A 26,103-nucleotide genomic window follows, 5' to 3' on the forward strand; every position below is an offset into this window, starting at 1 on the left:
CCTAGAAAAGAGACCGCCAGTGGACACGCAGAGTAAATGTTACAACTCAGTGTTACTCCAGTGGACCAATGGATTGAGGAGTGCCTGCATTTTCCAAAAATCTTTGGAAGAAAAGAAAGCAAAAAGTTGATAATTTGGAGAGAGAGAGAGAAGAGAGGAAGGCAAATACGAAAGCCCAGAAACAAAGCAACACTCTTTTAATATTACTAAATGGTTCCTTGTGAGTTGTGCTATATCAACTACCCTTTAAAACCAAAGCATGTATCCAGCAGGGGAATCTGAAATAGCCAAGAACATGTAAACCAGCTTTTATTCTGTGACACAGATCTTGAGTAATTTAAAATTTGGTCAAGTGCCTATAAAAGCTCTAGATAACCAACAATAGCATATTTGCCTCTGGGCTTACTGCCCATGTACAAAATGCTACATACACCTAGCTCGCCAGGGTGGGGATGAGGGCTTGTCACAAAAATCAGGGGGTCTTGGCTGTTACGATATTTTTCAGAGGGAGACTGTAGATTTCAGGGAACACCCAAGTCAAATACTGCCATTTTCCTCCTTCATAATATAATAAAATACCTTCTCTGGACATTTTCAAGCTATTTATCAAAGAAGAGACAGACGAAGAATGAAAAGAGTAGCAGAAAATCAGCAAGGGGAAAAAAGATGTGTGCAACTTTATGAGATTTGAGGGTCTCATAAATCCACAGTTTACTTAGAGTAGAAGAAATGTGTAAATCAATACAAAGTTTTGGGAGAAAAAGATGCCCACTAAAAGACAGGGTTTTATGTTGTTAAGGACAGTCATAGAAAATAATACTATGACTTTACTTTTGTTCCAAGCTGAGCAATCTGTATTCCATTAACCCTCTTAGTGTAGAATGAAGTTCAACCCTTGTTAAAGAATCTGTGTTCAACATGTAAGAATTCATTTGTAATGACCAACCTAATATGATAAGAGGTATGCAGAAGGATCTTAGACAACCCCAAGCTTTGATTGAGTAAAAGTATTAACTAATTAATATGTTTTGCTTGGATATTAGAGTACAGGTTGATTTTAAAAATGTCAGTGAGGCTCTACCAAAAGGATGAATTGTTTTTAATATACTGAATGGGCATTAACTAATTAGTAACTTGGGTTACAAACAAGTTGTTTGACATGACACATTTCAAAAAATGATCTGAACAATGAATCTGCCTAGAAAGCTTTGTTTTTTATTGATGCACCTTGTATCTTATTTGAGCAGCCTGACAAAGGAAGTAGTCTCAAAAGAACAAAACAAAACCCCAAACAAGTCAAATTTACTGATTGATGGAATAGAGTTTTAATAGCTGTTTTCTTGGTTGACTTTTTCACATCTCTACTAGTAGTATGGAGGATGTTATATACATACAGGTTTAATTAATACTCGCATTGCTTATTTCATCACCACGGTGCCTAGAAAGACCAGAATAAATTTGAAGGCTATGATCATTATTTTCTAAACCAAAAAACAGAGGTATCTCAGTTGCATTGAGTTTGGTCGTTAGAATACTCATTATAATAAAAGGGAAAAGAAAGAGGAAGGGCAGAGCGGGCTCTTGGGGGCTGGTGATAAGTGATGCGGCAAGCAGTCTGGCCTTTACAGTTAGCCAACCCTGGGTTTGAATCCTTACCACTTTCATCTATAAAATAGAGCAGTAATACTCATCTTGTAGGGTTGTTGTGAGGAAAAATAAGGTTATAAAGATGATATTTATAAGTGCATGGCACGTAGTAGGTACTCTGTAAGTTTCAATATGAAGTTGCTGAATTCATTCTCATTTTGTGAACATAGACATCCAAAAGGCAAGCAACCAGGACATGGCTTTGTTGTCTGACGATCGATCTCACAATCAATGGCACCTACAATGAGATAAAATTTGGAATTACTGTTCTTCTTACTACTACTTTGACAGTGAAGAATGCAAGGAGATACAAGAGGCTTCAGTGTAAATGTACATCCTTCTGGAACATGAATTTTACTTGAAATTAGGGTAGAAAAATTGAGTAAGTTAGCCAATTAGAAATTTGAAATGTTGTTTTTATATTTAAATGAATATGGATATCTTAAAGAGACGTCAAGATCTACCCACATTTTTGAGAGAACATTGTGGCGTGCCGCAGAAACTTTGGCCTGAAATGCTGGATTTCTGCTGTAGGTCTTCATTAAGCTCAGCTATTTGGAGTAATGTGATTAAAAAAAAAAAAAAAATCGAGAAACACGGTGTGAATCAGTAGTGAGAAAACCAGACGGGGTCCCAGCCCTCACAAACCTTAGAGTCTAGTGGGAGACTGATACGAAAAAAATAGCAGAAGTAGGGTGGTTTAGCGGCTGTGATAGTAAATATTACAAGGAACAGTTGGGCACCAAAGAGGGAGTGGCCGGTTCGTCGGGGGGGGGGGGGGGGGGGAGGGGTGCAAGGGTGCCATTCAAGAAGTATTTGTAGAGAAGGTGAATTTAACATAGATTCTTGAATAAGGACATGGAGTTTGGGGAGCTGACAGGGCACACTCAACAGGATCCTTGTAGCTTTTCTTCGGGGGGTTGAGACGCTCTGCAAAATATCAGGGAAGTTTCTTAAGGCTGAACTTTCAGAGGAACTAGAACTCGGACTTACGGGGGTCTCCTCTGCCAAGGTCCTCCAGGGATCTTGTGGGTGGTCTTGCTTCAGCAGGACAAATCTATGTCAGTTAGGAACATTTGACCCTTATTGAACCCACACTAAGAACTTTGTAACCTCTTCCAAACTTCAGAATCTATGCTACAAGCAGAGCCTGCTTCTCAGATTTTGCTAATAAAATATAAATCCAAGAGACATCCTCTTCTTGGATTATAAAACGTTTATTTCCAGGCTCCTTCCAGGAGAACCGGTGAGCCGTTCATTCTGGGAAATTCTGCCACTTGAATGAAACTCTGCCATTTGAATGGAACTGTATATTCTTTTGCAGAGCTCCCTGGGCTAAAATTCAGACCTTCATTTTTTTTGTCCTAAGGAGAAAGATACACATCCTTTAGGAAGGATGATACAACACTGCCATCCTGACCCTTTGCAATTCCAGATTATCTCCATAAACAGCTGGCTTAATGTAACAGTAATTCACAGTCTTCTGTTGGATGGCTGTAGAGAATTCTTCATTATTCAGAATTCAGTAAGTGCCGACAGTGTTACTGAACTGGTAATTGAATTTGTGATCCCTCCGTGGTCCAGACAGCATAGCACTCACTGCCTGTAAGGACCATGTGGTGTGGTTAAGATGAATACATTTCCAACAATAATGAATCTTCGAACTAAGCTTAATAGCACACAGCCAAATGGATATGGTGTTTTGATGATTTGACTTATGATATTGAGGCTTTTGGAGTGAAACCCATTTGGAAGCATGACAATGTGTACCTACAAAGAAACACTGGGAGAGAAATCTAATACTGTCTAGAAATCTCCATCAAAAGCTTTATTGATAATCTCATCAAGCACAGATAAGTATGTGACAAACTATTTCCTCGCCTAGTTAAAAATGTCCTTGCCACATTGTTTAATTGAATCCTTGTCTGGTGAAAGAAAAGAAACTTCCCCAAATAATTTTCAATGAGGTATGCCTTATCACTAAACTGCAATTAAGTGCTTTCAAAATTTCACATTCATAGAATGATCTCAACAATCTCACGACTTTGCAATGCTGTTTCTAAAAGAGAACATTTATAGTTTGGGAAAATAGCACAAAAATGAAAGCTGTTGGAATTGTTTTGGTTGCTGAAAATATACTTGGCCTCAGTGGCTGCGACACTGTAAAAAGAAAAAGCTTTGGCTCTGAGCTCAGGCAGACCCTGAGTTTGAATCCCAGCTCTTTCTTTTACTGTGTCCTTAATAGGTCATTAGAGTCTTTGAGTCTCTTCACTTTTTCCTGTAAAAATGAGGTCACTAATGTCCATCTCTGACCACGACATGTATAGAAAAAGGGGCAGTGCTTGGCTCTACTGGATTCTTATATGAACAACTGTCATTTGCAGGCTTAATACGTGCTTGGCATAGTCAAGGCCTTATGATGCATTTTATCTTACAACTGTATGTGGTTGATACTTGGGGTGATCAACTCGTCTTGGTTTGCCAGGAAATGTCCTTATGTTACAACTGAAATTCCTGAGGCCCAGGGGCCCATTCAGCCCAGGACAAACTAGGGCAATTGGTCACTCTTATCAATATTATGGTCTTACAGATGTGGAAACTGAGGCTCAAAGGGTGTGTGCGAATTACCCGGTATCCCAAAGCTGGGAAAGAATAGGCCCAATATTCAAACACAACCTTGAATAACTCCCAGGCCTGCACTCTTTCTGCAGCCCTAAACTTTACTCAGTAAATGTTGCTTTCCTTGCCTGTATTACTAGAAAGTTCTGGACCTAGCAAATATTTTTCAGCTGTCTTTCAATATAGTTTCAGGAATGCAAGCATGTGTGTGTATGTTGAAGAGTGGGTGTTGCTCGGCAAGTGATAGCAATAGTGCAAATCGTAGTGATAGTGAAAATGATAAAGACCTAACATTTATTTCAAAGAACATTCTATCTTTTATCAATGCACAGTCCACTCACTTATTCACTTATTCATCTATCCATTCATTCAACAGGTATACAGGGAGGTTGTACTGTGTCCTTAGTACTGGGGCAGATACAGGGAAGACTAGATGCTGGTTTCAAGATGCTTAATATAATGAGATTTTAAGAATCCATTGCAAAATAGTGTGAGAATTATGAAATAGAGGCAAGCCCTACATGTCTGAGCCCGTGCAATTGCATGATTTTCCACCTCCCTTCATGTAAGCTTCCAGCCACACAGATCCTTTTTAATAAGGCTCCAAGCTTATTCTTGACACTGGGTTTTTTGCACCTGATGTTACCTTTGCTTGGAAGATTCTTTCTTCCAATCTAGGTCCTTCAGCTCCAAGATGAAACGTTGCCTCTTCAGAAACGAACTTCCTTGACCATCTCCAGCTAAATGAGCCACCCAGAAATTCTCTATTAGGTTGCCCTATTTTAGTGATATTCCTAGGGTTTATCATTGTTTGATATTTATCCTCTTTGATTGTTTGTTTATTGCTTTTTTGCCTGTCTTTGCCAACAGAGTGTAAATTCCAGGGAGAAGAGGTAACTTGTTTACTTTATGGATTATCACTTGTTGTTTTTCATGGCTGTATTCCCAGGACCTAATACAAGGCTAGGCACAAAGGAACAGTCAGTAAGCATTTTTTGGAATGAGCGGAATGAGTGAATTAATAAATGTTTTGGATGCTGAGCAGCTAGCTCAGCATGAATGAGTAGATGTTTGACAGGAACTGTGCCTGAAGGAGTGTCCAAATTCTGCCTTGGTTTTTTGTGTTTTTTTTTAATCTGGTTATAAAGGTAATATATTCTCAGTTTAAAAAAAAAAGTTGTTAAAGAAATCACAAAAAAGTAAGACCAACTTGACATGATCACTAATAATATTTTGTTGCAAGTTCTCTGCTAGTTCTCTTGTCATTCCTGTTCATAGATACTTTTGAACAAAACCAAGTCCCTCTTTTCATAGTTCTATACTTTTCTGAAGGTAAATATGTTCTTACCATTTCATTTTAAAGATTCCTTTGTTCTTCATCATAATAGATGTCCTAGGATTGATCTAGCCATCTATATTGTTGAACTTTTGAATGTTCCCATTTTGCCATCCAGACAATATTGGATTAAACAACCTTGCAGATTCATAATCTTTGCATGGATCTACGTGGTAGCTTTAAAGTAGAAGCAAAAGGACTTTGATTTGAGTACTAGATCCACCTGTTTCTCTTAACCATTTATTTTTAAATTCTTAAAAGTTTTCTCAGCTGTAATATGGGGAGGAGAGCTTACTTCGTAAGGCTATTGTACAAATTAAACAACATAATGAAGGCAAAGTATTCAGCACAAAGTATGCATGTTCACTGCCCTTGATAACTTCCTTTGAATAAATCCCTAGAAGTCAAATTAGCTTTCCAATCTATCTTAAAGGACAAATAGAAGCTAGCTAAAGAAATGAGTGGGAAGGAGGCTGAGATAGGGGAAGTAAAATTGGGAATAGGGAAACATTTCTTTCCTTTTTTTTTAATTATGGAAGGACTGGTATAGACCAACTGCATCAGCCAGAAACTACAAGTCACAAAACTTATGTTGAATGACTCTCACACTGCCCAAAGAGTAGCCTCGCTCACTGCTCTGCTCTGCAGCACCACTGGAAACAGGCTTTTCTGGATATCTGGCAAGAGCAAGTTTATGATGAAATAATGCTGGTGGTTTAAGCTGGTTCGTTGGGAAGATGGAGAGCCCCTTAACTGGATCAGGAGGCCAGAGAAGTAAGTTTTGCTCGGTCCAACAAGAAGTTCAATTTTTACTCTATAGAAGTGTCTGGCAGATTGTTCAGAAAACATGTGAGGGCTCAAGACTTTGGTTTGAGTACACAGCGTGGAGAATATTCGAGGCCTTGGCAGTAGAGATCACCTCACTCAGGAAGAGCTATGTTTTGTTTCTCATTTGATAAGTTGTAAGCTCATCTAAAATTATCCACTTTGCTTTCAATGGGTGCTAGTGCTTGGTGTCTGATTTAATTTGTAAATTGTAATTTTTATATTTTCAGTAAACAACTTGTAAGTACAAAGTAGTGGCAGAGTCACACATTGATAAGATCGTGTTTATTTAGTGATGTCTGACAAGTAGAGAAAGTAAAAAGAATATTTAAAAAATGTATAATTTATATTTATATAAATACTTTAAAGGAGAAAAGTTGAACACGTATGGTGACATTAGAAGAATGCATACATTTCAGTTTGTAGTCTACCTTATAACCTGACAAGTTAGTTACACATATGTATACACACGTCCTGTTTGTGAGTGTGCATAATTAGGACCCAAGGAAAACTTATGAGTAGGTCTACAATAAATGCTAAACTCCCATAAAATTTATGTTATGATGCCATCACACTATGTTGGTTTGTCCTTCTTTATCAAAATTTTACTACAGGCACATTTGAAGGTCATCAAGAGTTGTAATCAGGTGCTTTGGGCCTCAGTTTACTTATCAGTGAGATGAGCGGATCTCTGCTGACACACTCTACTTCTGCATTAAAAAACCAAAAAACTAGTAAGCCCCAGCAGACTACAGTATATACAAACGTATGAGGGCTGGTAGGGCTTGGTCATCGTCATCTGTGTACTGGAGGGTGTTTTCTGTTCAGCTTCTTTCTATTGGAAAGGAGTCAATTTATTTGAAATGGAGCAAGTTTATGACACCAGTCCACTTAATTAACAAACATTCCATTACTGTAGATACAGCTCGTTTCCTAGCGTACAACTAAACAAACAACCAAAATAATAGTCTCTGAATTTCAAGTTGAAGAGCTATGTTTCCTTGGAGCTCGGACTTGGAAGTTTAGAGTTGAGCTACTCAAAAAGAGTTCAACAGAGACCCCTCAAGTCAAAGCACAATAGATGGTAAGATATTTGTATGATGACATGGTCAGTATGATCCTGGACCCTGTCATTCATCACAGTGACATTTTCTTGACATTGCATTAGTGTATACCAAAAGAAGATGAGTGTAACGTGATACAGTCTACACAGTGAAACCTCGATCTGATTTCCTAAATTTATAGACATTTTCATTTGCAGTAAACACGATAGAATAGTAAATCATCCCTAAGCACTCTCCTGAGCTTACTTTGATTCCAAGTTTACAGTTAATCATGTCTTTCATTAAAAAAAAAAAAAAAAGACAGATAGAACTGACCTCATATGACCACAGAAAATACATAGGACTCAGGGGATGAAATAATAATTCTCGTAGTTTTTCTTCGATGCTTTTGATGGTGGGTCATGCAGTAGCTACAGTTGGCCTCTGTAGGTGTGCTTCTCCAGGGACCCACGTTACATTTTCCCTCTGCTGGTGTTCGGCTTTAACTCTTGGAGGAAGGCCTCGTTGTTATGAGGACAGTTGTTGTGACAGGTGCAGGTGCCAATGACCATCACTGGCTTCTTTATGATCTGCCCTGGGGAGCACTGGAACTCCACCTGGATGGTTTTGGTGTTGTGAGGGGTGCAGCACCGGCCATCGCTGCAGACTCCACAGTACCTGGGCTTGTAGGTCTGCAGGCTTGTGCAGTTCTTAAACTGCAGGTGGATGGCTCTGAGTGACTTCGTGGTGCGGAGACACTTTTTTCCTTTCTAAGAAAGAAGAAAGGGAGTGATGCATGGGATGGCTACCGTTCCTCCAAGGGACCATTTTTGGGGTCTGGACTTAACCTGCCGCTTGCCTACCCAATATCCATTGCTCTTTCTTCTTTGCTAACAGAACATTAATTTTGTTTGGGCAACGTGGTCAGCTCAAAGTATTCACTTCCCCGGAATGTCTGGCAGCTTGGGACAGCCTTGTGACAAACTTTTGGGCCAATGATACATAAACCAAAGGATTCTGGGAAATCCTTTGCCGTTCAGAGCGGTACAGTTCTTTATTACTTCTGGCGTTCATTTTTCTTCTTGCCTAGAATGTGGAAACCATGCCTAATTGGGCATAACCATCTTTTGATCTTGCTGAGATAAACATGAGGGTGAAAACATAGGTGTGACAAAGAAACCTATATTTTCAAGCCACTATAACAGGGTTTGGTGGTGTTAGCCAAATGCATTCTTAGGTGTTATACAGAGAAAGGGAATAAATCTGGCATCATTGCAAGCCTACTAATGTTTCAAATGTTTTTCAAACATGAACTCACTTAACCTTATAAACAACATTCACTCATACAAGGAACAATTATTAACATAAAGAACCATTGCCGAAGTTTTACATATATAAAAAAATGGAGTCTCAAAGGGATAAAGTGATCAGAAAACATCTATTAATTGAACTTGGCTGATACAATGCCCATTCCTTCTATTATACTCTCAGGAAAGTCCAAGACAATATGATTTAAGGTTATTTTCCATGAAAGTGAAGCAAGTGGAGAATTTATTCAATATTCCATTTGTAATGGTTGGTGGGGAACCCCCATATTGGTAATTCAGCAGGGAATTGACAACATGTTTGTTTCCCACTTAGATTTCTTCCCTACTAATTTGCCACAATTCTCCACTGCTCTCAACTTTCCCAGGCACAGCCCACAGCTTGCGGGGTGATGAGACGTGAAATTCTCTGAAATCAGTGGCTCTCAAACTTTGTGTGCATCAAAGTCCTCTAGAAGTTTTGCTAAAACACAGAATGCTGGGCCTTACACCCAGAGTTTCTGATTCAGTAGGTCTGATGTGGGCCCCAATAATTTTCATTCTAACATGTTCTTAGATCATGCTGCTGGTCTGGGGACCACACTTTGAGAAGCACTGTCTCAACATTTAAGAATCTCTTGATAAGGAAGTAACGATTATTATGTTAGTATTTTCCTAGATTCCAAGTGAATTTCTAGAATCTTTATGAAATATACATATATATATATATATATATATATATATATGTAATTTTGAATATAGTATCTCCCAGTATTAAACTAAGTGTAAGTTACAAGAAAAAATATAAATTTTGGTTAAAGAAAGAATATAAAAAGCAAAATTTTAGAGGCATGACATAGAAACTTCTTTATTTAATAAAGAAGTTACTGTGTCCTTGATAATATTTAAGGGCTTCTTGTTTCTTCCTTTTTCATATTTAATGTTTAGCGTATATTCTTGCCAACACTCACAAAGAAGTACAAGGTTAGCAATATCTGTCTGTGTGGGTATATGTGTGTGTGTGTGTGTGTGTGTGGGTGGGTGGGTGTGTATGCATGTGTATGGATGGATGGATGTGTGTAAGCGAGTGAGACAGAGACAGAAAGGGAGACAGAGAGGAAGGGAGAGACTGTTTTTTGGGTAGACCTGCGTCACTATGTTCCATGTATGTTAGAATTCCCCTAAGTGTAGGGAGACGCATATAATTTTAGGGAGAAGGTGTTTCTAGTGGTTCTTTCTAAATTGGTGGAAGAAACATAAAGTTAGAATGGACCTGAAAAAGTCATATAGCTCGGCAGTCATATAACAAATGCAACCACTAGGGACTTTAATTTTAGCATCAACTAGAAATTTTAAGTAATGATGCCTAATATTAATAGAGTGATCTATGACCAGTGCTTTGCCAGTTCATTGTATTAACCTCATGACACCTTTGAGATACACTATCTGTCAACAATTCCATTATACCGAGGAAGGAATTGAGGCTCAGAGGTTAAGAAAATTGCCCAAGATCCCACAGCTAGTTCATGTGGGAAGCCAGGATTTAAAGCCAGGCTGGCTGCCTCCAGAGCTGCACCCTTAAGCATTGGATGATATTTCCTCAGTGTAGAGATATGTAAATCTTTCATTGCTAGGGACTGTTTTATTTTGGCCTTAGTTTGTAGAAGGAGCCATAATAGTTCAATTTGGGCATCGCATTTATCTAGGGTTCTGGTAACAAAGCCTGTGACGTCATCAGGAACCAATCCAAGCTTCTGATCTGCATGCTTTATACTCAGCGTTAACATACTGAGTTGATAGAATACCAGCAAAAAAGGAAAGAAATGTGCTATTTTATTTGGCATATATCGCCTTATGCTGGCAAATGTGCTCGTCTCACTAGGCTTCTTAAAATACTGAAAATAATTCCCAGACACCCATTCATTTCTTCATCAACAATTTTTTATCAAGCACACACTTTGTACCAGCCAGGATGTTGAGGACAGCGGGGTGACCAAGGCAGATATAATTCCTATTCTGTTGCTTGCTACAGATTGAACCTAAGGGGTGAAGTAGATTGAGGTCAGACATGCTCTCTCTAAAATCAACTACGCTTGACAATTGAGTAGGCAGTTTTCTCCAGGAATGGAATGAGATTTGCCACACACTTCTCAATTGGGGACATGGTGATAATTGTCTGGCCCCTCTACCTGTGGGTCTGCTGTGAGTTGCTTGGGATATTTCAATACTGTAAAAAGAAGGTAAACTCACTCACTTCAGGAACCTCTCTGTCTTTCCTTTAGGGTTAACTGCCAGCTAGAACTGATGTCGCATCCATTAGTGTCACAGTGACTTCCTAAAGCTCAGGCCCCATCCAGACCAGGCCTCCTCTTCTGTGGTGGGTGGTTTTTTCCAGGCTCCTACCTTTTCTGCTGGTTGCTTCTGCTCTTGTTCACAGGGCCGCACCATGCAGAGCCGAGTCTGCTTTACCATCTCACACTGTGGATTCCTGTTGGTGACTCGGGTGGAAAAACCCATGCCACAGCTCTTGGAACATGCACTCCACTCTGTGGTCTGTTCAATGCAGTTGATACTTGAATCAGAGACAGAAACTCCCAGAGTAGCCTCTGTCCTGTAGGCTATAGGATGTAGAAATAAAGACAGACAGCTATGTTGAAAAAAACACGAGGCTCACCAATGAGTCCTTTCCATCATCAGTAGAAACAATGTCTCAGCCAATTCTGTACCTCCTAAACTCAGGTGTTCTGAGCGACAGAACTGGATCTCTGTATTTATGAATCCTGAAAGGTCACACAATGCCCGGCACATTGTAGGCCTTCAAGAAATCTTTGTGGAATGACTGTCTGACCTGTCTTTACGAAACTTAGTAGTTTTAAGAATATAGAACAGCATAACATCGACCACCATTCCATAAACTATCATGTTTTCAGTATGTGAGTTCGTACAGAAAAAGGATCATGATAAAATTTCCATTGGATGAGTACGTAGAACCAACCAACTCGAAATAGTGATGAAAGCCATACTTTGCTTTAGAGAGGTGGAGCTGGTTGTCTAGGTTATGGGATACAGACACTTGGAATTTGATCACGAAAAGTCCTGTCTCAACATTTAGTGTCATGGCTTGGGGCACATCTCTCCTGCACGGAAGTTTTCCTATCTGTAAGGCATGGCTAATAATTTCTGACCTCAGAACATCTGTAAAACTCTGCATAGTGCCAGTATATATATAATCTGGCTGATTAATGGCTTCTAAAATATTCTCTACTGGCTCTTGAATTTTTTTCCCCCCAAAGCTATTTCCTTTATAAGATGAAACAAAAACAAAGCAAAACAAAGATCCTGAAGTGTCACTTGACCCTTCCTATGGCATCTGGAAAGGTGACATTTTTCTGTGACACCTGTCCAGTGATGGGTAGCATTCTTTAGGGAGGCTGGTCTTGAGAGCACACACATAGAATACAGAATCCACAAAAGAAACTGTGATTTGTTTTTAAACTTTTATCTTTGTAATGTTAATAAGCGTCAAGTGGGAGGCACTAAAATGTAAATAGTAGTCATGCAAATAAGACAAAATCAGCCCCATTGCTGAAAAGAACCACTGAACTCAGCAGGTTCTCTTTAGCAGAAACTGTGTATGTACTTGAATCACTTGGGTGGGATTCAAACCCTTGATGCGTTTGATCTCAGTGGGCAATCTGGACTCCGTGGTTGAATGACCAGAAACTGAGGCCAGTTTCTCATTGCAATTCCAAAAGAGCACACATGCTTCCTGCCTGCATGCATCCTGTGCGCTGATCACTTTCAGGTACCCTGAATTTCTCACCTGGAAGGGCATGCATTAGGTCCCCTAATGCTTCTGTCTCATTTGAGTCACAGATCCACTTTTCACAGCACTCCCCAGGCACTTCAACTTTTCTTGGAGCCGGGCAGTCAGGTTGGGGTAGTAGCAGGTCTTCGTCACAGCGGGGCACACAGCCAATCTGCCCATCTTGGCAGGTGCACTGGTATTTACAGCTTGGCTGGAAGGTCTCGCCACTTTGGTAAATGATCCCATCGAACACACAGTTATCTCCTTCTATTGCTAGAATATTGGGGGAGCAGGGCACAGAGAGGGAAGGGGAGAGAGAAAAACAAGAACATAATGCCTCCGAAAAGCTGAATAAGATTTGCAACTCACGTTCCAAACTCCAGGTTGTTCTTTTTTCAGTTGAGACAATCTGGTTTCTTATCCATTTCCAGTAGAAAGATGTCCTCAGGGAGGCCTCCCAGAGCAAGAAGAAACCTTCAAACCTGCTCCTCATTTTATGGATGAAGAAAGACCAGCATGAGAAGTGACCCTCTCTCTCAAAGCCACATAGCCATTGTTCCCAATGATAAAGTCAATTTTGCAAGAACTTCCCTAGACTCTTCTACTCCAGCAGCAGAGAGAGAGAGAGAGAGAGAGAGAGAGAGAGAGAGAGAGAGAGAGAGAAGCACTTCATGTTCTCCAAATAGGTTAACTGGTCAAATTGGGAAAAGAGTTCGGATTCCTTGGCATGCCAGCACAAAAATCATCACTAGTTTAGAGAAGAACGTAAAAGGCTTTTCCAAGCCTCTGATCCAGGGAGGCAGGGACAGCCTCCAACTAAATGGTGCACCACGTGGAAAAGTGATGCCCAATTAATTAAGTCTCACCAGCCTGGACTGGCTGGTTGCCTGCATTTTATTTTATTCACAGTCCAGACAGGGTTACATAGTCGTCCCAGGAGATTAGGGGCGGCATTGGCTCAAATAGGACAATTACAGGTGTAAAAACAAACCTGCTGGGTTGCAGTGGGGAGAACTGTGAGCTAGTGAGTAAGCCCAAGCTTCCATCACCCCCAAAAGTCCCCCTGGAAGTGTCCAAAGGAAATGACTTCACTGGCCCTGCTCTGCTCCCCATCTATCTATTCTAGGGAGGCAAGTGATGAATGCTTCTCACCTCCGGGGGCAGGACAGGTTTCCTCTCTGGCTTCGAGCGCACCCCAAAACCCCAAGCGCCCCACAGACCATGCCCTGCACACAGTAACGTGCTCCGTAAACACCACCTACTGCATCTTCATTATTATTATTTGCGTATCACCTTCTGGGAAGGGGGAGGAAGAAGAAAGAGTGGGCAGCTCCAGCTAGGGCGGGAGAAGAGACCCAGCGGTGGAGGGGGAAGGATTACCCATGCAGATGCCACTTTGAGCACTGGGGTCCGCTCTACGGTCGCAGAAGAGGCCGCGGCTCTCTTCGCACGGCTCCATCTCCGAGCAGCTGTCGCCGCGCTGGCGGGCGCACACCACACAGCACGAGCAGTCGTCCAGCACTGCTCTGACCCCGGGGGCGCAAGTCGGCGGCGTCTCCGGGCACTGGGCTGGGCACGCGGAGGGGCAGCGGGGAGTTGCAGCGACCTGGGGACAGGCGAGACATGGAGAGACTTCTCAGTAGGGACCATCGAAGGCGGAACGACCCGGCGACCCAGCAGGGGCCGCTAGGAAGGCAAAACAACCAGGGGCACCTTAGGGGTCCGCAGCACTTACCTGTCCCAGGAGGTGGAGGAGCAGGACAGCCAGGCAAAGGCACTGCTTAGGCAAAACGAGACTCATGCTTTGCACACTTTGCATGCTTAGGCTTTTTCCTCCGGCTTTTACGAAACGAGACTTTCTACGCTGTGAATTGGCTCTGTTCGCCTTTCTCCAGGTCCGGTGGCGGTGGCCTCCCTTCCCCAGCGCCACCGGCTCAGGTTTTATAGCGCGCTCCAGGGACGCGCACAAGCCGGTTGGCTGCAGAGCAGGGAGGAGGGGGGGATCGGCTGGGTGGGGAATGGAATGAACCCCGGGGTTGCCATGGCAATTGGCCCTGGGTGCTGCTCTCCTTAGGGCGCGGCCCCGGGGCCTGCGAGCGCCTGTGTGTGGCGACTGGCTGGTCCCTGAGCGCCGGGAGGGGCTGGGTGGAGTTCCCAGGCCAGGACCCAGGGCTCCCTCGAGCGCGTGGGAAGGAAACGCCTGTTTCCTCCTGGAAGCTGCTTTGCCTTCCCCCAGGACTAAGACACCGCCACTCCCCACCACACATCTCCGCCCTGGCAGTTCCTCGCAGGGCTGCAAACGTGGGGCTCTTCTAAAGGGATGCCTGAAGTTTGGGGCCATCTGCGGGGGGTTGGCGAGAGGCCCAGGGACTTAGTCATAAGGGAAGCACGTGCAAGTTTGTCACCGTTTAGGGCACTCTTTGGAGGGGAAGAAAGGAGAAAGAAAGAAGAAAGAGAAAGTGGGGCGAGGGGAGAGAAAAGAAAAAAGAATCGCATTGTTAGGACGGGTGGGGGGGATGCTATTGGCTAAATGGCAAAGTTCTTTTGAGTCTAATCATCCCAAGCCCCACTGATTCTTAAACCCCCAATTGTGCAACTTTGGTAGAAATAAAAGTAAAACATAATAAAATAAAAATATAAGAGCCTGAGGTAAATAAAAACTTTCTTCCTGGTAGATAAAAACCTTGAAACACCTGTTGTATCCTGAATGATGTAAAACAGCACATCTCAAAATACAAAAGGCTTTGAGAGTTGATAAGATAGGTTCTGCTCACCCAGGGTCAAAACCTCAAAACCTCAACGAATTAGGGAAGGAAGGGGGAAGGCATTTGCTTGACTTAGCAAACCAAATCCCTCTTCCACCTGGCATCCACTTTCAAAAATGGCTGCTAGGAACACTTGTCATCTCTCCTGAGAACAGTTTTACTGCTCCAAAGCTGACATTGCTTGTTGGATTTAAAAAAAAAAAAAAATGTTTTTTTCCACCTCCTCTGTACTTCAACTTCGCTACTGCGTCTGGGATAACTGTGCATGGCTCTTTTGAAGATACCTGTGTTGAAAAGACATTTTATAAGAAAAATTATGCAGGCTTGGGATGTAACCCTAGACCTTAAAAAGAAACTCTCTACCCCATCCATGTCCAGTGTGAAGTTAAATTAGCTTGTGTAAGGGGCCAGGCCTGCCCCTGCAATGCCTGCCCACTTGATAATGAAGTCATTTCAACCCCTTCAGGATAGTTCTCTGAGCAGCTGGGAACTGCGATTACATACTTCTAAGCCTCCAACAGTTGTGCTTTCTCTGAGGTAAACCAGACTGAGCAATGCTCAAATCTTGACAAGAGATTGGATGGTTAAGGTCTACCATGTCTACAACTCGCATCTATCCTTCAAGTTGATGGGCTTCATGGGTCATCTGGCCTAATGATGCTTCCACCTGGCTGCCCACCTGAATCAACCAAGGTATTTTCATTATTTAAAAAAATATAGATTCCTGGGCCCCACTCTTGACCCAATCAGTTGGATTCTCTGGTGAGGGCTCTTGGTCGATAACATTTTTAATGTTCTCTGAAATGGGAGCTGGCTTTGGGAAACCTAGATATGGAACAACTAGATGCACAACTGATGGGGAGGCAAGAATATTGGCCTAGTTCTCAAAATATGAATACACAGAACAAGGAGAAGCTGGCAGCATGGAACTTGGGCTGACTCTTGGAAAGTGGGAGGCTGAGAAGAGAAATGTAAGCTTAAGGTAAGGATGACAATGGCAAGATGTCACTGCTCATGTGAACTGCTACTCAGGCCTCTTGATTGCAAGTGGTAGAAACCAAACCGGAGCTAGTTTCAGCAAGAAGACTTTGTTGGAAAGATGCTATGGTATTTCCCACAGCTAGGCCTCAGAGACAGCTAGGATCAAGACCTTAGAGGTAGGAGGACTCCATCTTTCCATCTATCTTCAGTGCTTCTTTGTGTGTCCCGGAGCTTTGGTGTGTTCCAATGCAGACCAGCTTCTTCCAGACAAAGGAAATGTCATCCTTAAATTCTCTGTGACCTCTTGTAGTGTAACCTTATCACCACAGAAGGAATACCCCTCTCCCCCAGGCTCAATTTGGAAAGTTCCCAGAAAAGAGTGGGATGAGCTCACCTTGGGTCTTGTCTCCTTGAAGGAGACAAGACAGGTAAGACATGGGGATTAGCTACACCACAGAGTCAGAGTGGGGAGGAAAGAAGGGATTATTCTTTAAGAAGAAAGCAACTGGACAAGCAAAACAGTACTCACTCGTATATACACTTTCGTCAGCTATAAATGCTCCTGAGTAAGGATTTCCATGATGAAACAATTAGAAAGTGAAGCCACCTGATGGTGGTTCTGTCAGGTCATGTGCTGCCGCCGCCAGGACTTTGTCTCTTGAATCCGCCATGATGGGATAGATTTCTCCCTCTCTGTAGGTCTGGCACCCCTTGCTTCTGTCTTCTATCTCTTGAATCATTGAATAATGATTCTGTGCCTGTTTCTGTGTCTGTCCCCCTCTCCTGGCCAGGAGCCCTGGAGTACAGGGAGCATGTCACATTCTCCCTAACACTCCCAGCATGTACTTCAGGGATGGACAAATGGCCAGTTGTTCTTGGACTTTTTGAGATACTACAAAACTTTAAGTTTTGTCACTTGTCACTGCTCTGCATAAGATAGGTAAGAAAGAACTGAAGGCAGTTCCACAGCAGCAGCAGAGGCTAAATTGGTCCTATCAGCCATCACCCATCTGCTTCTGACATGTACCTTCTCTCCGCCTTTCCTGGTACGAAGAGTCTAAAGGATAGCACACAGCTGGTGATCTCTCCTATTTGAAATAGACCATACAAATATGTCAGTTGGTCTCTAATAGGGGACATCCTGTTAGAGATTCTTCATGAATTACTGGGCTTGGCTGCCAAGCAAGATGGCAATTCCACTAGGTCATGAGGTGCAAGTACTTTGATCGATTCACCTTTTCCCTTTCATTTCTTCCTCTCTTCCCTTCCCCTCACCCCAGATGTGGCACCAGAGACTCATTTCTCCCTCTCTGTCTCAGATAGGCTGTTCATCGATTTATATCTTTATTACTTCTCAGTCAATACTCCTATCTAGAACACAGTTGGAGAAGGTCCTACATTTTATGCAGGTAAAATTTTATAAAGGTTTCCGATTGTTGTTTTATCTTTTTCATTATATAAAAGATTTAAAAAATATATTGGCACTTCCTTCTATAGCAGGCAAGAGAAATCTAAAGCACAGAGCCCCATATTAAAAATGAAACAAATAAAAAGTAGTGACTAGGATGTTATCACCTCCAGGAGGATTCCATCCCTCTCCTTTTCCTCATGATCACATTTTCTGTAAACTCATAGATGTCCATTGCGTCTTCAGCTATTGTTTAGCCAAGGCACATGTACTTAGCTCTCAAAATGTGCCTCATAAATCAGCCTCCCAGCTCCTTAATAGTTTTGTTGCTCTTTTCTGAACTTCCTTCATATGTCCCTTTTCTGGGCCCCCAGGGTTTTGGTAGAAGACAAGGTAATTCTTATTATGTGATACGCAAGCCAGCTTCACGTAGTGTCCAGTCATATGGCTAATTTCAATCACACCTGCTTGTTTTTCTGGCAGTTCCCTTGACTTCTTGCTTTTCCAGAAACAAGGAAGAGCAGAGAAGCAGTAGTAATGGGAGCGGAAACATTACATATATAATGATTAGTGTTATCCTCTTTGAAAACATCTTCCTGTTGCCCATCTTTTAAAAATTTATTTTTGTAGTGCATTTCTTAAAGAAAACAAAAATCCAAGAGATTAAATTAAAAAAAAAATTCAAGCAAGAAATTAGTTAGAAATGTGAGAAACAAGATCACTTCTACTGCTAAATGATTTTCTTATACGGAAATGGGCTCTTTGGGAGTCAAATAATATTTTTCAAAGTTTTTGAATTGGAATGGAGTCTATCAAGCTAATGCGTATATACACGCCACATTCCCAGCCCCCCAGGGCACCAACACTGCCCATTCCTACATCCGGCTGAAGTGGCCCCAAGAAGTTCTTTCAATGCAAATTCTGTATGGCTTGTAGCTGCTGGGTAGAGTAAAACCAGTCCAGCTCCACTGACCAGAATTATTTAGACCAGGAGTTGATGTCAGAGCCAAGGTACATGCATGTGGACTGAACATCAGCTGAGCCAATTGCTTCTCAGGAGTGCCCCATATTGGATGATGGTGGACTCAACTCATAAATGGTGGTGGCCATGAATGCTGGTGAAACAAAGAGAAGGGAAGTAGTATCTTCAAATGATTATTCCTGGAGATGAAAAAATTTTGGATTTTTCTTTTTTTGAGAGTTCCTATTTCCAAATGATACCTCGGAGCCTGAAAAAGCTTATATAGCTTCTCTCACCCAATTTCTGAATTCGCAGCAACAAATAACTTAGGCATTTAGGAGAGGCATGACCACAGAACTGTGATGTATTTGACCGATGTGAATATTCATAATGTCCAATTAATTTATTGATAACTGTTTTGTACTTCATAGTATGAATCAAAGATGGATAAGATGTTTTGTGTCCTTAAGAATTTTTATAACCTAGTAGGAAAATGAAGTAAAAAATAACCATCGCATATGGCAGAATGTGGTAAATTTTATAAATAAACATAGGCAAAGTAACATAGGTGCATAAAAGAAGGTGAAATTAATTTCTTTGTTGGGGAGGGAGTGTTGGGCACACTACAATTCCATGTTCATTGTTTTGTCTTTTCACTAAACCATATTCATATTGCCTTGAAGACTAAACGGCATTGAGTTGAATAAAGCATGAATAGAATTTTGAAAGCTGAAAATGTGGGTTGAACAGAGACAGTGGAACAAAGACGTAAGGATGGGAAACTTCAGGACTTATTCAGGGAATGAAGGTGGTTTAATTTATCTAGAATAGGGAAAGGTAATGGGAAATAAGGCAGGAAAAGTGGGCTGCAACTGCTAACTCTTGGAAGATTCTAAATGCTGAAATGTGGAGTTGTTGGGTTTTTTAAATTATGTGTATATGTATATATGTATAGGTATAGGTATAGGTATAGGTATATCATCTATACCTATATCTATATCTATCTACCCTCATATCTATACGTCTATTTCTATCTACCTACCTACCTATCAGCAAGGGATTGCATGATCACGGCTATATTTAGGAACATTATTCTTCAAGAATTTATGCTTGATTACAGGAGAAGGTGACTGGAGTTAAGTACTGCAGTCAAGACATTTTTGCAGCAATTCAGGGAAAGATAATAAAGACTCAAACTAGCAGAGTGGCAATGAGAATGGAAAGAGGAGGTTGCAAGTAAGAGGTGATTTGCCTTCAGTGGAGCTCTGTATGGCTGTGGAAGGCCAGGTTAGTAAAGATATAGGGGTGATACCAGGTTTTGACCCTAGATAACTAAGTAGCTCGTGATAGAATTTTTTTTTCTGTTCTGATTGGGTGTTTTCTGCTACCTTATCTTCTAAATTGCTGATTTAAACCTCAGCTTCATCTGATCTACTGTTGATTCCCTCTAAAGTATTCTTCATTTCAGTTATTGTGTTCTGACTGGTTCTATTTTTATGTTTCCTATCTCTTTGTTGAAGTTCTCACTGAGATCATTGAGCATCCTTATAACCAGTGTTTCGAATTCTGTGTCTGGTAGATCACTTGTCTCCATTTTGTTTAGTTCTTTTTCTGGAACTCTGTTCTATTCTTTTATTTGGGACATGTTTCTTTGTCTTCCCATTTTGACTGCCTCCCTGTGTTGGCTTCTATGTATTAGGTAGAGCTGTTGTGTCTCCATGTCTTAGTAGAGTGGCCTTATGTAACAGGTGTCTTGTGGGGCCCAGTGGTGCAGTCTCTCTGGTCACATGATCCGGGTGCTCCAGATGTGTCCTTTGTGTGGGTTGTGTGTGTCCTCCTGTTATAGTTGAGCTTTGGTTGCTATTTGCATGTTAATGGGAGTGATTAACCCTCAGGCTGATTGGTTGTGAGGGGCCTTGACTACAGTGGAGGAGCTGTTATGCAAGGACTGACCCTATGGAGCAGGATTCATATAGCAGGGCTCTGGTGCCTGCCTAATCTTTTCTTTGGGTGTGTCCTCTGTGGAGGTGGCCAGGTGGTGCACCAGTGCAGTCTGAAGCTGGCTTGGATGGGCCCACAAGTTGGGGTGGGGTCTTGAATCACCTGGGTCAGGTGAATGGTGTTAGCCAGGTTGATGGAGACTCAGATATGGCAGTCATCTGCATCTGCATGCTGGGATGGTGAAGGCTCAACAAAGAAACAATGGCTTCCACCAACATTTCTGTCTGGGAGAAAGCTGCCCCTCTAGCCCTTGCCCTGTAGCCAGACAACTCAGTTTCTCCCTGTGTGTCCTTGGTGCCTTTCGAACTGCTGCCTCAGCAAGGCATGCAGAGCGAGTGAGTCTGTCAGAGAGTAAGGCCATATGTGGGCACTTTAAGAGGAATGTCTGGAACTGCAGCCACCCTCTGTCTCACTCAGCCACAATATCTGCTGGTTTTCACAGCCAGAACTTATGAGGACTTCTATTCCTGGCTGGGGAGACTGCTGTGGGTCTTGGACCTTTTGCTCCTTCAGTGGGGATCTCTGCAGCTTAGATATCTCTCCTGATTTTTAACCAGCACAAGTGGGTATGGGGACTGTTCCATGTCTCTGCCCCTCTTACAAGTCTTGTAGTGGCTTCTTCTGTATATCCTTAGTTATGGGACTTCTGTTTAGCTAGACCTCAGGCAATTCTCAATGACGGTTTTTCTGTAGTTTAATTATAATTTTGATGTGGTTGTGAGAAGAGGCAAGCACAGCATTTTCCTACCCTGCCATCTTGACACTAATTATTTTTTTAATTTAATTTTTCAATGGAAAACGTTATTTACCCCTTTTAGTGCACAATTCATGCCTTTTGACAAAAGTTAGGTAATTGTTACTATAATGAAGATATAGAATTTTTCCATCATGCTCCTATATAGCAAGCCTCTCCTACTAGCCTCTGAAAACCAAAGTCTGATCTAACCTCTCATCTGTTTTTGTGTCCCTATAGTTTTGCCTTTTCCTGAATATCATCTAAAGGTTTTACTTTTCAAATCTTCAGGTAGCTACTTTTTGCATTCTACACAAAATATTTAGTTTCAATCAGGGGAGAGATAGACTAATAAGCTTGCTCCACTTTGGCTGGTTTTTTTTTTTTTTTTTCCCAGCATTTATTAAATCATATAATTTTTCTTCTTCAATCTGTTGATATGGTTACTTATATTGAGTGATTTTCCAATGTTGAATCAGTCTTGTATTTCAACATAAACTTCATCTGGTCATGTTATATTTTGCTTGATTTAATTTACCAGTATTTATTTGCCAGTATTATATTTTGCTGGATTTAATTTGTCAGTCAAGGGTTTTCACAACTGTATTCACAAGAAATATTGGTTTTATTTTTCTTATTTCTAGTTTAATTCTTTTTATGGCTTTGGTATCTGACCTCAGAAAATTATTTGGAAAGTGTTCTCCTCCCCTCTATTTTCTGGAAGAGTTTGTGTAGAATTTTTATTGTTTCTTTCACAGTGTTTGGTAGAATTCACCAGTAAAGCCATCTGGGCTTGGAATTCTGTTTGTCTGAAGACTTTACAAATTCGAAATTTTAAAAATTAGATGTAGGGATATTTAAGTTATTTCTTCTTCAGTGAGCTTTAGTAGTTTGTGTATTTCAAGGAATTTGTCCACTTCAACTAGGTTGTTGAATTATTGGCACAAAGTTGTTCATAATATTCCCTTATTATCCTTTTTACTTCTCTAGGATCTGTAGTGATGCCTTCATTTTAATTTCTGATATAGCGAGTTTTTTCCTTTTCTCATTATTTATTGATAATTCTGGCTAGAAATTGGTCAATTTTATTGGTGATTTCAAAAAACTGGTTTTTGGATTCATTGACCTTCTCTATTTTTTTTTTTTTTTGGTTCAATTTTTTTTTTTTAAATTAAAGTTTATTGAGGTGACAATTGTTAGTAAAGTTACATAGATTTCAGGTGTACAATTCTGTAATACATCATCTATATATCACATCGTGTGTTCACTACCCAGAGTCAGTTCTCTTTCCATCACCATATATTGGATCCCCTTTACCATCATCTACCACCCCCTTGACCCCTTACCCTCTGGTAACTACTAAACTATTGTCTTCATCTATGAGTTTTTGTTTCTTCATTTGTTTGTCTTGTTCTTTTGTTGTTTTCAGTTTTATATCCCAAATATCAGTGAAATCATATGGTTCTCGACTTTTTCTGTCTGACTTAGTTTGCTCAGCATAATAATCTCAAGATCCATCCATGTTGTTGCAAATGGTAGTATTTCATCTTTTCTTATGGCAGAATAGCATTCCATTGGTTCAATTTTTTGATTTCTGTTCTTTATTATTCTGTCTGCTTGTTTTAGGTTTAATTTGTTCTTAAATTTCTAGTTTCTTAAGGAAGCTTACATATTTTTGAGACCTTTCTTGTTTTCTGACATAAGCATTTAATGCTATGTATTTTACTCTATGCACTGGTTTAACTGAATCTTACACATTTTGATAGGTTGAATGATCATTTTTATTTCAATTTAAAATATCTCCTAATTTCTATTGTGACTTTTGCTTTGACCTATGAGTTATTTAGAAATATGACATTTAATTTTGAAATGTTTGGGAATTTTCTAGACAGTTTACAGTTAATTCTGTTATAGTCAGAAAATGTAGTTTGTATAATTTCAATTCTTTCAAAATTGGTGAGGTTTGTTTTATGGTTCAAAATATGATCTGTCCCAGTCAATGTTTGGTGTGCACTTGAAAAAAAAAGCAGTGTTTATTCATTTTCAAAATGAAAATAATTATTGAACTGCCTCAAAGGATTTTTATGAGTGTTAGATGAGGTAATATGTATAAGTATTTAGGAGATTCTGGCTTTTGGGAAGCACTCAAACAAATGTTAATTAGTTTTATTGTTGCAGTTTTTTTCTCCATTCAGGAACACAATATTATTGAATTTTTAAAAAGTCGCTTTGTAAGGTTAACATTTTCCTTATGTAAATACTATTCTTAGTTTGTTAAATTTGTTCTATTTTGTTGTGGCTACTGTTTTGACAATATTGTCTAAAACATTATTTGTTGCATATTTGATGTGATTATTTTACTAAAATTTATCATCAATTCAAATTTCTTTCATACATTGAATTACCTTGCAGTTTTAGAAAATCATGCTGGGTTCAAATACTAATAATTTCTATCTGATATTTTTTGAATAGTTTATCATTTCTCTTTCTTATTTTATTGCATTGCTTCAAACTTCCAAAATAATGTTAATTATTGGGATAGTAGCAAATGTCTTTAACTTCCTCTTGATTTTTATGATAATTTCTCTAGCATTTTACCAGTAAGTGTGTATTAACTATTACTTTGAAGAAAACTTTTAAACTCAATACTGTTTATTGAGTTTTACTGAATACATTTTGACATTCCATTATGTAGATATATAGAAATTGTGTAGTTTTTTTAATGAACTATTTATATTGTATTTTATATGAATATAATTTAATATTAAATTGTCCTTTTGTTTTTGGAAATGAACAAGTTGGTTATGGTATTTATCACTTAGTAGATTCATTTGTTTTTATTTAGGATTTGTGTTCATATTCATAAACAAAATTAATTTATACTTTTTAAATATTTTAATCTTTGTTAGGATTTGATGTTAGCTTATAAAATGAATTAGAAAGCACTCCTTCTTTTACTTGTATTTGAAGAGTTTATTTTGCCTGGGGATCATTTGTTTCTCTGGAGTTTGAAAGACGTCACTGTAAGTTTTGTAAATGGTTTCATAGAATTTGAAAAAGTTTATTTTCTATGGTTATAATATTATATATGTATATATATTTATTTAGCATTATTACTGATATTATTAAACTCTATTAGATAATTCTTCACATATTTTTTATTTAGGACAAAAGTTTGTGTTGAAATTTTTAATGAAATTTATTTATTTGTATTCTTTGTGTATTTATGACCATTTTTAACATATTAGAAGTATAGAGTACATAAATTATTTTCTTCATAATACATTGTAATTATTTTTTCTATATAAAATATTTCCTATTGTATCCTTAAATAATTTTCCTTTGGATTCTATTTTGTCTGGTATAAATATTTCAACTTCCATTTTCTTTTTCTTTTCTTTTTCTGATGTATCCTTGATGATTCATTGATTTTTAAACTTCTTTTGTCTTTTGCTTCATGTGTATATATTTCTATATTTAAAACAGCATACAGTAATGGTATCATAGCTTAAGTATTTTCATTGGCTTATCCATAGACTCAGTGTTTTAATAGGTAGGATTTATGTTTATTATCAAAACTGACACGATTTTTCTTGCCTCTCTATCTTGTGTTATGCTCTGTAATATTTGTGGTAGTTTACTTTATTCTTCTTTTCTTTGTTTTTATTTTTTCTAACTGAGGTTTTTTTCTGTTTGATTTTCTTAACCTCACCCTTCCCCTAAGTGATTTAGAGGGTAAATAACTTATTTTTATTTTATTAGTCATTATCTTTAAATGTTGAGAAATATTTGCACATGAATAAATCCTTTGCAGCTGAAAAACAACTTGGCTGGACACAGAATTCTTTGGTAAGAAAACTTTAATTTTAGATAACAGTATATTTAAGTAAAGCTGTTACAAGCACAGATCCCATATTGACACATTTAATTCTTCTGTGAGATAGCTCTTATTATAATCCCCATTATGAAGATGGAATAACTGAAGCACAGAAAGCTTAAGTAACTTGCCAAGGGTGAAAAAACTGGTAAGTAGAGTTAGAATTTGAACTCAGGCAGTTTTGTTTCAAAGCCTATACTTATAACCACTATACATATGGTTCATTAGTCATTTGCAAATTTTTGTCTTAGATACTTATAGATGTTAATTCATTGTCATTTGTCTTTTAAAGAAGATATTACTGAGACAAATCATATGTTTCTTTTTTTTAATTAGTTTCAGGTGTACAAAACAATGTAATAACGTAGTTAGACATTTCACCCTCACAAAGTGATAATCGCCCTCCCCCAATCTATTGTCCCTCGGACATCGTATATATCTATTACAATTCCATTGACTCCATATCCCGTGACTATATATATATTAAATTATAGTTGCCATACAATATTATTCAGCTTCAGCTTCAGGTGCACAGTGCAGTGGTCAGGCATCTACACCGTCCATGAAGTGGTCTCCCTAATAAGACACATGCCCATCTGACCCCCTACAAAATCTTTACATATATTCCCCAAACTATCTTTCATATCCCTGTGGCAATATTGTGGGTACCAATTTGTGCTAATCCCTTCTCCTTCTCCCTTATCCCCACCCCCCTTCCATCTAGCAACCATCAGTTTTTCCTCTATCTCTGAGACTATTTCTGTTTACTTTGCTTGTTTATTCAGCTCTTTAGAT

At 39.6% G+C, this 26,103-nt stretch overlaps 1 protein-coding gene across 1 annotated transcript; it reads right to left on the bottom strand.

The window, feature by feature from the left end:
* Positions 1 to 6,696: 6,696 nt before the first annotated feature.
* CCN3 (cellular communication network factor 3) lies at positions 6,697 to 14,747 on the bottom strand. The gene is made up of 5 exons (XM_019715157.2): positions 14,318 to 14,747; positions 13,963 to 14,188; positions 12,598 to 12,855; positions 11,178 to 11,392; positions 6,697 to 8,240 (listed from the first exon to the last, which is right to left on the bottom strand). The coding sequence occupies exons 1-5, from the start codon at positions 14,399 to 14,401 to the stop codon at positions 7,944 to 7,946; spliced, it is 1,080 nt and encodes a 359-aa protein (XP_019570716.2). The 5' UTR covers positions 14,402 to 14,747; the 3' UTR covers positions 6,697 to 7,943.
* Between the last annotated feature and the right edge of the window lie 11,356 nt (positions 14,748 to 26,103).

This window comes from Rhinolophus sinicus, linkage group LG12 (assembly GCF_036562045.2).
Source record: "Rhinolophus sinicus isolate RSC01 linkage group LG12, ASM3656204v1, whole genome shotgun sequence".
Lineage (NCBI taxonomy): Eukaryota > Metazoa > Chordata > Mammalia > Chiroptera > Rhinolophidae > Rhinolophus > Rhinolophus sinicus.